General features: G+C 35.5%; 1 protein-coding gene across 6 annotated transcripts in view; it reads right to left on the minus strand.

Moving 5' to 3' along the window:
* The window catches only part of LOC109065339 (epidermal growth factor receptor kinase substrate 8-like), a 35220-nt gene that overhangs the window by 9885 nt on the left and 10335 nt on the right, over positions 1-15000 (minus strand). Inside the window, exons 2-16 of one of the 6 annotated variants that reach the window (XM_042736896.1) lie at positions 9233-9310; positions 8312-8373; positions 6773-6823; positions 6374-6441; positions 5190-5351; positions 4964-5113; positions 4808-4890; positions 4595-4731; positions 4446-4519; positions 2961-3087; positions 2786-2874; positions 2623-2697; positions 2379-2527; positions 636-789; positions 415-545 (exon numbers count right to left, since the gene is read on the minus strand). In XM_042736896.1, coding sequence (XP_042592830.1) covers positions 415-545; positions 636-789; positions 2379-2527; positions 2623-2697; positions 2786-2874; positions 2961-3087; positions 4446-4519; positions 4595-4731; positions 4808-4890; positions 4964-5113; positions 5190-5351; positions 6374-6441; positions 6773-6823; positions 8312-8373; positions 9233-9291 — 1571 coding nt within the window. In that variant the 5' untranslated portion in view covers positions 9292-9310. Of the gene's footprint in view, positions 1-414; positions 549-635; positions 790-2378; positions 2528-2622; positions 2698-2785; positions 2875-2960; positions 3088-4445; positions 4520-4594; positions 4732-4807; positions 4891-4963; positions 5114-5189; positions 5352-6373; positions 6442-6772; positions 6824-8311; positions 8374-9232; positions 9311-15000 lie in introns of all 6 variants that reach the window. The other 5 variants (XM_042736915.1, XM_042736910.1, XM_042736889.1 and 2 more) reach the window with 5 other exon arrangements.

Below are 15000 nucleotides of genomic sequence, written 5' to 3' on the forward strand. Positions count from 1 at the left end.
TAAACTTTATTCCTTAAGTAATTTTGCTTCTCAAGTAAAGTATCTTGGTTTAACAATGTTGGCATATTTGTACTGCAAAACAAGACAGAAATACTGAGCAAGAACATGATTTTTTGCAGTGCAATCTCTTAAACACAAGCTCACTCTCTCTAAATGTTGAATCTACTGATGAATGTCATTATTGACCGACTGCCGCCGCCGTGGAGGAGCGTCTCAGAGCTCGAGAACGAGACGGGAAGAGAGCCTTTACTCTGTCTGAAGACGTTTTAACAGAATGAGAGTTCAGGTAAGAGCTGAGAGTTTAGTGGAGTTCGAGAAGCAGAATGAACCCAGAACAGACCCAGAAGCGGAGTGCGCAGTGAGCCGGTTCTCCAGGGCGCGCGGTGCGGTCGCTTGTTCCCAGGTGGGTTTTACCTATCTACATGACGGCTGACCGCGTGTTTAAAAGCAGCCACGGCCATGTCTTGCTCCAGCAGGTGCAAACGCTTGTAAGAAGTGTTACTGTAGCCGTACCCGTCTGCGCCGGGGAAGTCCTGGACCAGCAGCTGCTGTCGGGAGAGAATAAAAATGCTTTCACTTCATCAAATACTTCACAGCATCACATCATACGTGTTAAAGGTGAAAGTGCTTCTCACGTCCACAGGTCTCTGAACCTCGTTCTGCGCCGCGCCGAGCCTCTCTGCCAGCTGAGCCACGTCCTGCTCACGAGACACCAGCACCGGCGGCTCCCAGCCGTCTCGGAAACACAGCGTGTGCGGCGGAAACGGGTGATCCTTCGGCCACTCCAACCTCCACACAAGACAAATATATCTCTAAAGTGCTTTTCACAATACACATGCTTTTTTTTTGTTCTGTTAACAGATTCAAATATTATTTGGTTTTGTTCTGTTAAAATATTTAAATATCAGTTAGTTTTGTTCTGCTAAAATGTTTTAATATCGGTTGGTTTTGTTCTGTTAAAATATTTAAATACCTGTTAGTTTTGTTCTGCTAAAATTTTTTAATATCGGTTGGTTTCGTTCTGTTAAATTTTTTAAATATCAGTTCATTTTGTTCTGCTAAAATATTTTAATATCGGTTGGTTTCGTTCTGTTAAAATATTTAAATATCAGTTAGTTTTCTGCTTAAATTTTTTAATATCGGTTGGTTTCTTTCTGTTAAAATATTTAAATATCGGTTGGTTTTGTTCTGCTAAAATGTTTTAATATCGGTTGGTTTCGTTCTGTTAAAATATTTAAATATCAGTTCGTTTTCTGCTTAAATGTTTTAATATCGGTTGGTTTTTGTTCTGTTAAAATATTTAAATATCAGTTCGTTTTCTGCTTAAATGTTTTAATATCGGTTGGTTTTGTTCTGTTAAAAGATTTAAATATCTGTTAGTTTTGTTCTGATAAAAATGTTTTAATATTGGTTGGTTTTGTTCTGTTAAAATATTTAAATATCAGTTAGTTTTGTTCTGCTAAAATGTTTTAATATCGGTTGGTTTCGTTCTGTTAAAATATTTAAATATCAGTTAGTTTTCTGCTTAAATGTTTTAATATCGGTTGGTTTTGTTCTGTTAAAATATTTAAATATCAGTTAGTTTTGTTCTGCTAAAATGTTTTAATATCGGTTAGTTTTGTTCTGTTAAAATATTTAAATATCAGTTATATTTGTTCTGCTAAAATGTTTTAATATCGGACGGTTTTGTTCTGTTAAGAGATTTAAATATCGGTTGGTTTTGTTCTATTTAGAGATCTAATTATCGGTCAGTTTTGTACTAATAACACATTTAAATGTTGGTTGGTTTTTGTTCTGTTAAGAGATTAAAATATCAGTCATATTTGTTCTATTAATACATTAAAATAGTCATTTTCATTCTGTTTAGAGATTTAAATATAAGCTGGTTTTGTTGTTAAAATATTTAGATATCAGTTAATTTTGTTTGGTTAAAATGTTTAAATATCAAACAGTTTTGTTTTGTTAAAATATTTAAACAGTTTTGTTCTGCTAAAATGTTTTAATATCAGACGGTTTTGTTCTGTTAAGAGATTTAATTATCGGTCATATTTGTTCTAATATGACATTTAAATATTGGTTGGTTTTGTTCTGTTAAGAGATTAAAATATCGGTTGTGTTTGTTCTAAAAAATGTAAACATCAGTCGGTTTTGTTAAATTAAGAGATTTAAATGTTGTTTGATTTAATTTAATTTAAAAGATTTAAATATCAGTTCATTTTTTTCCCTTAAGAGATTTAAATACAAGTTGGTTTTGTTCTGATAAAATATTTAAATATCAGTTTTGTTTTGCTAAAATGTTTTAATATTGGACGTTTTTGTTCAGTTAAGAGACTTAAATATCGGTCAGTTTTGTTCTATTAAGAGAGACGTTCCAGTACCTGCATTTGGTCCATCCGTCTCCCAGCGTGACCCACAGGTGTCTCTCCTCTGCCGAACCCGCCGCGTGCAGGAAGTCGATGGCTTCTCTGGTGAGGAGAGGAACGATCACGCTTTTAGCCAGATCCACTCCTCCAGACGTCTGGATCACCTGAGACACACACACACACACACACACAGACACGTCAGTCCGACAGAACGGCTGTTCCACACACACACACACACACACACAATCAGAAGACGCACCAGTCTGAGAGGATTGAACAGGAAGTGGACCAGATCCACAGCGCTGGGGTTCTGAATGTGGTTCTTCAACTTCCCCTGGAACGACAAACAACAATCACATCACAGATGATCTAAATGAGATTTTTTCTGTTTTTGGGATGGGGACCTGGCTATCATCACTCACCAGCAGGTTGAAGGCGTGTTTAAACTTCTGGAAACAGTCGATAAACTCGTCCTGAGACGGAGGTTTAGCTCTCAGCGTCAAAACTCCCTCTGATCGGAGACACACAGCAAACACACTCATGACACACTGATGATGAGGAGGATGATGTGGATGTGTGATGTGAGGAGACGCTCACCTCCGGGTCCTCTCTTTTTGCTCTTCTTGGTTTTCTTGCGTTTGGAGAGCTCATTAAAGGCCTCGGCGGCTTTCTGCAGTTTGGTGACGAAGTGTTCGATGTCGTCCAGAATGTGATTGAGGATTTGCTGTAACACACGTCAGTATTTTACCATCTGCTGCTGACACACACACACACACACACACACACGTGACTCTCGCACAACCATCAATCTGACTGAAAGTCTTCAGGATGACTTTTATCCACTGCAAAATATTATTATATTATAAAATTGCATTATAAACTGCAATTTGTTTCCGCAGTTCAAACTGTATTTTTAATTAAATCATGCACATACAGTTTCATGACCGCTAAAAACTATTTTTGGCCATGCATACTGTACAATCAATCAATTATATCTCAATATTTTCAAAGAATCTGCTGATGACTAAAATTAGATGATATTTTGCAGAGTGTTTTAGGCCTGTTGGGAACAGCTGACTCGTGAAGACATTCATATTATTCATATTCTCTGTGGTGGTCAGTTCACAGCAGTGACAGAAATTAACTTTTTTATTAAAGAGCAATATTTGTCACCTTAAAATGATTTCCAGGGGCATTTTTACCTATATAGAGACTTATATCAATGCTTACAGATGCATGCATCCCCTTTTATGTCAAATTCTAACCTTCAAAATAATTTTAATTAGAACTTACCAATCAAATGAAATAATTTTCAACAAAACACCTTAACATTGCAGAGGTGACAGAAGTGGCATTAACATATTCACAATGCATTTACAATTGCATAAATTATGCAATGTTTTTTAATCCAATATTTAAATAAGAAATTATTTATAATTTGAACTTTTTAATTAAAAGGTACTTTAAATATCAAACAAATCTTAATGAGTGAGCTGAGTGAGTCATTCATTCAAACGATTCGTTCAAACTACAAAAGGAATGAAGCAACTAAATGAGTCACTGAATCATTTATTCAACTGAAGATTCATTCAGTAACGAATCACTGCTGTGTGTTGCTCAGAGACTCGGTTCTGCTGGGGTTTCATTCTGAAATTTTCACTGGCGAAATAAAGCAAAAACAAACAATTCTGACAGTGTTGTGTCTAAAATCTAACCCACGATGTTAACATTGTTTATTTAACTTTTGTATAAAATAAATATCACAGTTGCAATCTTGCTGATATTTGGGAAAAAACGGCACTCTTGCTCATGTGATATTTTGATAAAACTACATCATACTATATAAATAAGACAAAAACTCATCAGGCGTAAAAATGCCAGTGTATCGTAAATTTTGGCAAATCCCCGAGGAATAGTAAAAACTATATAATGCTTAGTAGTTTTATGTTGGTAAAGTATTTAGATATGTCTAAAAAAAAAAAAAAAGTAAAAATATGACTTTTTATGACCTTAAATTTTAAAGATCAAATATAATACTTCTTAAGACTTTTTAAGGAGCAGGAACAGTGTGTAAACACTCACCACATCTCTGTCCACTTGCGCTGCGCTCATCTCAGGAGAGCCATCCAGCTCTGTGTAATGTCTCTGTGGATCATCTGAGGACAAACACACACACATTGAGACTCTCAAACAGGAAGTCGAGCGTTAGGGACAGACACGCTTCCACTCACGTTCCTGCTGCTCATTGGTCCACGCAGACCAACTGGCCACCCGGCTCTTGGCGTCCGCTTGATTGACAGCTTCTGGAGGCTTGGGGGCGGGGCCTCCTGGGGGCGGAGGGATGGTCCCGTCGCTCTTCAGGATCATTCTGACGGGCACAGAGAAACGGATGCTGGGTAACCGTGGCAACAGGCATCTTCGTAAGCGACAAGCGCTGGACTTACTTCAGCACCTCCGGACGCTTCTTGACCTTCCCGCCCTTGTGGTCGCTGACGGCGCTCTCGATGTCCACGTGGATCAAATTGGCCTGAGGAAGTCAAAGCACACGGTCAGCACTGTGCGAACACGTGAACGCGCCGAACGCTGCGGTGATGCCCCACCTTGATGTCGTCGCACTGGAACAGGTGCAGGTCCGGTTTGCCCTGGCTGGACTCCTTACACACCAGCGCCAGGATGGAGTCGTAGCTGCAGGCGCTCATCACGGCCTGACAGTGCTGGATCGAGCCCAGAGGAAAGTTCTCCAGCTCGTTCTGAAACACACACACACACGTGATCAGGTCACACGCGTCTCATCGGGGGTCTGACAGCGGATCGGGGGGCTCGTACCTTGCTGTCGTGGTCGATGAGGCTGACGGCTTTCCCGTCCACCTGCAGGATCATGTCCTGCGTCCACACCTTCCCTTTAGCGTCCAGCAGACGCAGCTTCCTGATGCCGTCCTCGATGGTCAGCATCGCCTCCTTGCGGTCCATCACAAACGTGGTCAGATGCTGCAGGAGACAAAAGTCAAGTCACCTTTATTTCTATAGCACTTTATTGATTCAAAGCAGACAGAAAAGCACACAGAGCTTCTCAAATTTCCTTTCTTCACTTTAAAATTATAAAAATAAAAAAATCAATATTCACTTTACAGGTAAAACTAAATGTGTTTCACAACTGATGAATTTTTGCAACGTTATCACTGTTATTTTCCTGTTTATTACGACGAAGCTGCAAGAAAAAAATTAAATGATTTTCCTGTTTATTACGACGAAGCTGCTTTGTTATCACTGTTATTTTCCTGTTTATTACGACGAAGCTGCTTTGTATTGTATGAAGCGCTATAGAAATATAAGTGATTTTACTTTATGTCATGACGGGGTTATTATACTAAAATAAAACAAAAATTAAAAAAAAACTAATAAAAATAAATTCAAATCCAAAAAAAAAAACTTGATGCACTAAAATAATTAAAACTTAACCCAGATTCTCATTTTTTTTTTTTTTTTTTTTTACATTTAGTTAAACAAAGTCTACACTTGATGCACTAAAATAATTAAAACTTAAACTGATTAATAAAAACTATAGCCATATATAAAAATAACAGAAACTACTAAAAATGCTACTTAAAATTGCTAAAACTTTAGCTAAAAAAAAAAACATTCTAAATATTAATAAAAACTATAATAGCATCGCGATGAAGCTAAAATAACATGCTTCAGGACACAGAATTTACATTGCAGCCAAATTCATATTTATACCAATTCATTCATATTTAAAGGGACAGTGCACGCAGGAATGATCGTTCTGTCATCACTGACTCCTCTAAGACTTTCTTTCTTCTCTAAAATAAGATATTTTGAAGAACCTTTGCAGAACCCCACTGACTTTCAGTGCATGGATAACATTTTCAAAATATCTTCTATGATGTGATGGAGAGCAAATAATGCCTTGTATTGATCCTTTTAATGTCATCTGTGTTGTAATTTTCCTGGTTTCTGAGGATGAGTTCACGTGTTGATGCGTGTCTCACCTCCACGTGGTACTGTGACGTCTCCGTCAGGCTGTTGATGCTGTTTTTGGTGTAGTTCTTCCTTTGCTCTGAGGAAAGAGCAGATCTCGTTATGTAATCGCCGTCAGAAGCACACAAGCGCGTCCAGACGGAATCTGCAGTTATTCACGTCTTCTGCTCTTATTCTGTGATTCTGATCGGGAGCAGATTCAGTGTGGACGCGTAAGACTGAACACATCAGATCACACGCGTGTGAGGAGTCCATGACGCAGGAGCAGATTCAGCTGGGAAACTAGCAGGAGAGGAGAAGACTGGACACACACACACACACACACACACACACAGACACACACACACGCACACACACACAAACACACACACACACACACACACACACACACACACTCCATCAGCTTCTACCTTTCTTTTTGTGTTTGGTGGAGGTGTGAAGGAAATACATTCCTTCTGTTCCTGAGAGCAAACACACACACACACACACACACACACACACACACACACACACACACACACACACACACATACACACACACACACACAGAGTGAGTCTCTCTTTGTGAATTAAAATTAAAATGCCATTCAAAAATTTGGGATCAGTAAGATTTTTTATATTTTTTTAAGAAGTTTCTTATGCTCATCAAGGCTGCATCTATTTGATCAAAAATACAGAAATAAACTTAATATTGTGAAATATTATTGCAATTTAAAATAACAATTTTCTATTTTAATATAATTTAAAATGTAATTTATTTCTGTGATGCAAAGCTGTATTTTCAGCATCATTACTCCAGTATAAAGTGTCACATGATCTTCAGAAATTATTCTAATATGCAGATTTATTATTAATATTGCAAACCGTTTTTGCTGCTTACTGTTTTTTCTTTGATGAATAAAAAGTAAAAAAAAACAGCATTTATTTAAAATCAAAACCTTTTGTAACAATATACGTCTTTACTGTCACTTATTATCATCTTTTTAACATCTTTGCTGATTAAAAGTATTAATTTCTTTCAGAAATAAATAAATAAATAAATTTACTGACCGCAAACTTTTGAACGGTGGTGTATATTATTAGAAAATATTTTTATTTTAAGTAAATGCTGTTCTTTTGTTTACTTTTTAATCATCAAAGAATCTTGAAAAAGAGTCACAGGTTCCAAAACATAATATTTCTGAAGGATCATGTGACACTGAAGACTGCTGAAATTCAGCTTTGCATCACAGGAATAAATTATATTTTACAATATATTCAGAAAAAAAAAAACAACACAATAATGCTGTTTTTACTGCATTTTTGACCAAATAAATGCAGCCTTAAAGAGCAGAAGAAACATCTCTAAAAAATATTAAAACTCTTACTGATCCCTTTTTAATGACAATAAAAGGCTTTAAACCACATTTAAATACAATAAAAGGCATTTTCCTCCCATTTTGATTATTGCAATGCGAAAACACAATAAAATATTACTTAAACATCAAATAAATAATTTTAACTAAAATGTATTATACATCACGATAATATCTGTCGGCTTTACTTAAATTCTTCACATTACAGTATTTCTTAAATTGAGAATAACTGATTTGAACTGAATTGATCCGAAAAATGACTCTGTTGTCTTATGTTGAGCTAACTGATGAATTCTACAACATGAACACTGAAATGACTTGAATAAAAATGTATTATTATTATTATTATTGTGGTGAAATATGAGTCAGACGTGTTCTCGTGCGATTCTCCCGAACACAGTAGAACTATGAATCCCTTCTGGGAACCAGACGAGAGAGCAAACGCTCAACGTCTTCATCATGTTCTTTACGTCACACACTGGATAACACAATCCCATAATCCCTCCCGGAGCGCGTTGTCATGGTGACACAGAAGGGTTCAGGGGTTCAGGGGTGCTGCAGTTCCCTCAGCAGACAGCAGGGGGACACACGTACCGTACAGAGCTTTTCCACCCGACTTTTTGGCAGAAACATCTGGAGACAGTGATCTGTGACCGCTGAGAGAGAGAGAGAGAGAGAGAGAGAGTTAGTACACTAGCGCTCATCCATACTCACACTTTCTCTGCTGTTCTTCTAGGACTGAAGTGAATTAATAATCACTGTGACCGTGTTCTGTCCTCAGTCACTCACGGCCTGTGTGTGTGTGTGTGTGTTATAGTGTGTGTGTGTGTGTGTGTGTGTGCGAGCGGACACTCGATCTGTTTCATTGTGTAAGTCACACTAATCGTGCGACAGATCAATAATGAATGTGTTCTATAGATCAGGAGCAGAGGAAACATCAATCCCAGTTACACACAACATAAAAAAAAACTAGAATTAAGAAAGTGACAAAAGTGAGAGTCCTGGTCAGTGACCACTGCAAATGTGACATTGATTTGATACAACAGTTCAAAAAACTAGAATTAATAATGTGTTACATTTTAAACACAGGATTGTCAGTTTTTGCTAAATTTATTGCAAACAGATCCAATCAAAGCCGCAGCAGAACCGTCGTGCATCTCTGATCGATTCGATGCTGAATGAATCGACAGGTTTGAATGAATCGAGTGAGTCAGTGATTCAGTGACTCATTCATAAAGTCAGTCACTGAATGAATCAGCCGTTTGAACAAATCGGTTGAATGAATGATTCGCCGTCACCTACTGACTCTTTCACTTTCATATTTACAGTATCTTTTCATTAAAATAAAAAAAATCATATTTTAGTATTTATTTTGTTTAAATGTCATTAATTACTTATGCAATGCTGAAAAATTATTTACTTCTAAAGATTGTAAATTTACTTACAATCATGACTGTAAATGATCTTTTTGGGGGTTAATTTATTTTAATAAATTGATGTGATGGATTGACTTACTTCATCTGCGAGGACTGCGCTGTGACTCCGCTGTATCCGTTCATGTCTGGACTTTGCATTGCGCTCACAGATCCTTCACTGCAACACAATAACAGCAGCATCAGACACACACACACACACACACACACACACATACATCACAAACCTTGAGAGGCAGCTGTCAATCACACAGAGACACAGCTGCTGCTGAGGAAGGTGCTGATGATGCCATCCGTATCACCTTCATCATCATCATCCTCATCATCAAAGCTGTCTCACTGCTCAGACAGAACTCATATTCACTTATGTCACTAAATCCTCTCCCGTGGCCTTATGATAATAATTATATTACTATAATTAATAATCTTATGAACTTATGTGATTTCTTTTGACAAAATATTTCATGCAATATAATCATATGTGGGTAACAGAGAAATTATAGCTACACTTTATTTTTTATTTTTTACTTCTGACTGCGATCCAATGTAGCTTTTGTGTCAAATGATGAGCATAAATATATTGCAAGTAACATTTTAAGGTTTGAAGAACTTCGTGTGTTCTAGAACTTTTGACGGAAGAGTAATGTAACTAAGAGTAGAGTAACTCAATCACTGGTGCCGACCTATGAGAGTGAAAAGTAATAAGTAAAGTAACAATATTACTTTTGAAAGGAGTAACTAGTAACGAGTAATAAATTACATTTTTGGAGTAACAAGTCCAGCACTGCTTATGGGAGAGTGAAGTTTACTCTTATGCACACTTCATAATCGCAAGTATTAGTTCATCCGGGTACTTTTTCTGAGTACTGTGAATTCTGACATACTTCTTTTGTCACATACTGTTTTTCTCCTACTATCAATGCTTTACAAAACTAACTTAAAAACTAACACATAACAACACTAGCCTATAAGGAAAACGCTTAACGTCCCACATGAAAAAATACTAAAGTAGTTTATAGTAAATATAGTGTTTTTGCATGTTTATAAGTAAAATTAGTGTTTTTGAACCATACTAGAGTAAAGTGCTTGTAATATGGTTTTTTTTTTTTTTTTGGATTCACGTTTGCTGTGGTAATCTAACAACTATTACTACTTACTTATTAGGGTATATTATACCACAATAAACTACAGTTACTGTAGTAAAAACTAAAGTTTTTGAAAACCCAATACTATAGTATAGTTTATCTTCTCCTTTAGTTTTGTGGTAATTCTAAAGGGTTACTTGCTGGATAGCAATATAATTCAACTATTTATACTATAGTATTTAATTATAACTAACAAATCACAATATATCATACTACAGTATAATACTACAGGTACGAGCAGTATAATAACTCAAAATACCTACACGAGTATTTATACAGTTTCAAGCCCACTATAGTTAATACTACAGTATATAAAAAAATACTACAGTTATATACAGTAAAGCTATAATACACTCAAAAAAAACAACCCCACTATAGTTAATACTACAGTATGTTGTAAAAGTGTTGTAATATATACAGTATAATACACTAAAAAACTAATACATAAATTATAATAAATCAAAAAATACTACAGCACTACAGTATTTATTACAGTTTATCAGCTCACTATAGTTAATACTACAGTATAATACTACAGTATACAGTATAATACACTCAAAAACACTACAGTATTTATTACAGTTTATCAGCCCTAAAAAACAATACAGTATTTATTATAAATTAAAGTATGTTTCATGTGGGGTGGCGTAATGCATTAAAACGTGTTTTAAAAAGACTATTATAAATTAAAGTATGTTTCATGTGGGGTGGCGTAATGCATTAAAACGTGTTTTAAAAAAAACACAAAAAACATTAAAAATTATTAATTAAGCAGGAAAATGCGTTTGTATTCTGGGCTCATATCTGTGAATAGAATGCTTTATTAATAATGTGTTTACAGAGCTTGGTGACCCATAAGAAAAAAACACCGTTTTAATGCATTAAGACACGTTAAGCGTTTTAGAATGTCCCAATGATTCATTCGTGATTTCGACTGATCCAGAAGATTAAACTTGCAGCAGCTAACATCTCGTGATGCAGTAAAACAAGACAAAACAACCCAACATTATAATCAAGGTTAAAACTGCACAGCAAAGCAGTACAGCCCCGCCCCATTTTAGCTTTTTAAACAACATACAACACATTTCCTATCATGTATGCCTATGAAAGGCGATCGAACCAATCAGAGTAGGTATGCAAATGCAGCCCCGCCCCATACCTGCTCTGATTGGCTCGATCTGCAGGCTGCAGCTGGGAATACTTGCATCATTCAATGAAGGGTCATGACAAGCAGCAGCTTCTAATTCATCGTTAACATTGAAGTACACAGAGATAAAACAACGCAAGTATCGATAACAGTATCGTCTGTCCTGAAGCTTATCGGTACTCCGGTATTGACCCAATTACTGTACGTACCGGTCCAAAAACATCTCGGTACCCATCCCTAACTGCGTTTGAGCTCAAACCCTGAGATGATGAATGATCTGACAGTCAGATGCCACACACACATCTATAATTAGCCCGGCGTGGGCCGTTAGCAGGTTAATCTGACCGATTGAGTAACGAGTACGACTGACACAGACTTAAACCGTCCAAGACCATGAGCAATCATTGAGCCGAATGTAAACAGAGAGTTTATTCTGACAGATGAATACCTGAAACTGATGCGCTCATGTGCTGATAACTGAACACACACACACACACAAACGTGTCCTACAGACAGAAACACACCGGTAGAAGCACCGTATGAATGATTGATCAGCTCACAGGACAGTTTGTGTGCCTTGTACAGCATTACACACACTACCGGCCAAAATACTGGAATCATTACGCTAGAACAGTAAAGAACAACAACAAGAACATTTCTTACTGTCATCAAAGATTTTACTGTAGTTTTATTCATCAAGGACGCATTAAATTGATCAAAAGTGACGCCTATGGCATTTATAATGTTAAAATGAATGCTGTTCTTTTCTTGAAAAAGAACATGTATGACGGTTTCCACAAAAATGTGATTTCTGAAGATCATGTGACACTGAAGACTGCAGTAATGATGCTGAAAATTCAGCTGCGCATCACAGAAATAAATTACAGTTTAACAGATACTCACATAGAAAACTGTTATTTTAAATTGTAATAATATTTCACAATTTTTACAGCGTTTTTGATTCAAATGAATGCACCCTTAGTGAGCAGAATACCCATAAAACAAAACAATTAAAAAAACAAAACTAAATAAAAACAACAAAAACAAAATAAATCAGAATCGTGAATCATCCGATGAAGCTTTGAACCCTGTGTTCCTGAGTGACTCTCAGTGAGATTCACATTCACTGCGTGATGAAGAACGTCAAACATGAATCACTTCTGTTTGACAAGTGAGCATCAAACACAGCGGCCTTCGAACACGCTTCTCTTCATGCATCAGCATTACGTCTGAAACAGACACATCAAACCCAGCGATCCATCCAAAACAAACACACCGAGGAATCACGGCACACCTGTGTGAAGATGAATCACGCAGCTAACAGAACAAACGCTCTCTTCAGTCATACCTGTTCACAGCCTCGGCGTACAGACGGCGTGACGCGTGAGAACCGCGACAATGTGCCACTTCTCCTCACTGCAGAATCTTTAAGAGGATTTGTAAGGAGCTTTACAAACTCACACAGGTCTGTGATTATCCACTCCAGCGCAAAGGACGCTGGGACACACAGATTCTGGAAAACTTCTTCAGTTCTGTTCTTCTGAAGATCTTTACCTGATCATAAAATGAATCTGTTGGACTGTCAGTCAGTTAGATGTGAATCTCGACCGCTGGTTAATAAAAAAGGATCAACCTTCTTCTGTTCAGGTCCATTTGTTAGAAATGTTCTAAATCAGGCTTTGTTAGTGTTTTACATCACAAACGGACTGTTTTACCTTCATACAAGGGGTTTTATATTTTGATCTTAACAACAACAACAGGTTTATTCATTTATATAATTTTATTTTTTTAAATATATATATTTTTTATATTATTTTATTTTTATATGATTTATTTATTTTATATTATTTATTTATTTATATTATTTATTTTATTTTTTTATTATATATTTAAATATATTTTATTATTTTTATATTATTTAATTTTTCATATGATTTATTTTATATTATTTATTTATTTATATTATTTATTTAATTTTTTATTATATATTTAAATAGATTTTTTATTATTTTTATATTATTTAATTTTTCATATGATTTATTTTTACTATATTTATTTATTTATATTATTTATTTAATTTTTTATTATATTTTTAAATATATTTTATTATTTTTTTTATATATTTTTTTTTTTTTCTATGATTTATTTATTTTATTTCTTTATTTTATTTTCTTTCTTTATTTTATTTATTTTTTTTTGTTTTATTTAATATAATATATACTCAATTTATTCATTTTATATATATATTCTATATCTCTCATATTATCTATATATATATAGTCTATAATTATATTATTATTATATAGTTATTAGCATAACCATAATGAAGCACAATATCTCCACTGTGCTTGTGAGTTTTTGTGTCAGCTGTGAATCCATATGCTGCACACTATTCCTCTTTAATCTCATTATCACTTCTGTTTACGTCTCAAGGCCCGTATTTACCCAGAATCCTCAGCGCTCGCTGACATCACAGGGCCGTCCTGATCCTATTAAACACAGCTATATTAAGATCTTTATGAGCACTGTAAATTCAGCACGGGCAACATATAAAAAAATAAGCAAATTAACCCTGTCCTTCAGCAATATGAGTTCAAAGGTGACCGAAAACCTATTAAAACACACCATTGGTCTTCATATGGGGGTCAAACTGAGACACATCCACAACACGTCACAGGTCACTCTCCAACAAAAAACAGGAAAAAGACATCATATTCTGTATTTCATGAGAACTAATCTGGTAGCGGTGATTCTGTACAGTGTCACTCATAAATACAGTGAACCGTTTCGTTTTAGTGTTTTTGAATGAATCGACTGAATTAATTATTCAGTGACTCTCTCATAAAGCATTTTTGAAGGAATCAGTTGCATGAATGATTTAAATGACTCACAGTTCCTGAACAAATCATTCAATGAAATGGTTGAATAATCAAACCAATGACTTCAAATTTATAAGTGAATCAGTGTGCTTGGATGAATCTGTTAAATTGATGAACTGAAGACTCACTCGTAAAGATTCATTCCTCAATCCATCAGTTTATTTAAACAAATCAGTTGAATGAATGATTCAAATGACTCACTCACAGAGACTTGATTTGTTCCTAAATGAAACAGTGTTTTTTTTAATTAACTGTTGAATTAATGAATGAACGACTCACTCATAAAGTCAGTAAATTGTTTCGCTTCAGTGTTTTTGAATGAATCGACTGAATTAATTATTTAATGACTCTCTCATAAAGCATTTTTGAAGGAATCGGTTGTATGAATGATTCAAATGACTCACTCGTAAAGACTAGTTCCTGAACAAATCAGTGTTTTTTGAATAAAACGGTTGAATGAACAAACCAATGACTTCAAATTTCTGAGTAAATCAGTGTGCTTGGGCGAATCTGTTAAATTAATGAAGTCATTTATTTCATCCCTTAAAGCAATCGATTAAAAGAATAATTCAATGACTCGCTCATAAAGCATTTTTAAAGGAATCAGTTGCAGGGATGATTCAAATGACTCACTCATGACAAAAGCACAGAATCACTGCTGGAGGGTTGTTCCTCACTG

This window comes from Cyprinus carpio, chromosome A4 (assembly GCF_018340385.1).
Source record: "Cyprinus carpio isolate SPL01 chromosome A4, ASM1834038v1, whole genome shotgun sequence".
Lineage (NCBI taxonomy): Eukaryota > Metazoa > Chordata > Actinopteri > Cypriniformes > Cyprinidae > Cyprinus > Cyprinus carpio.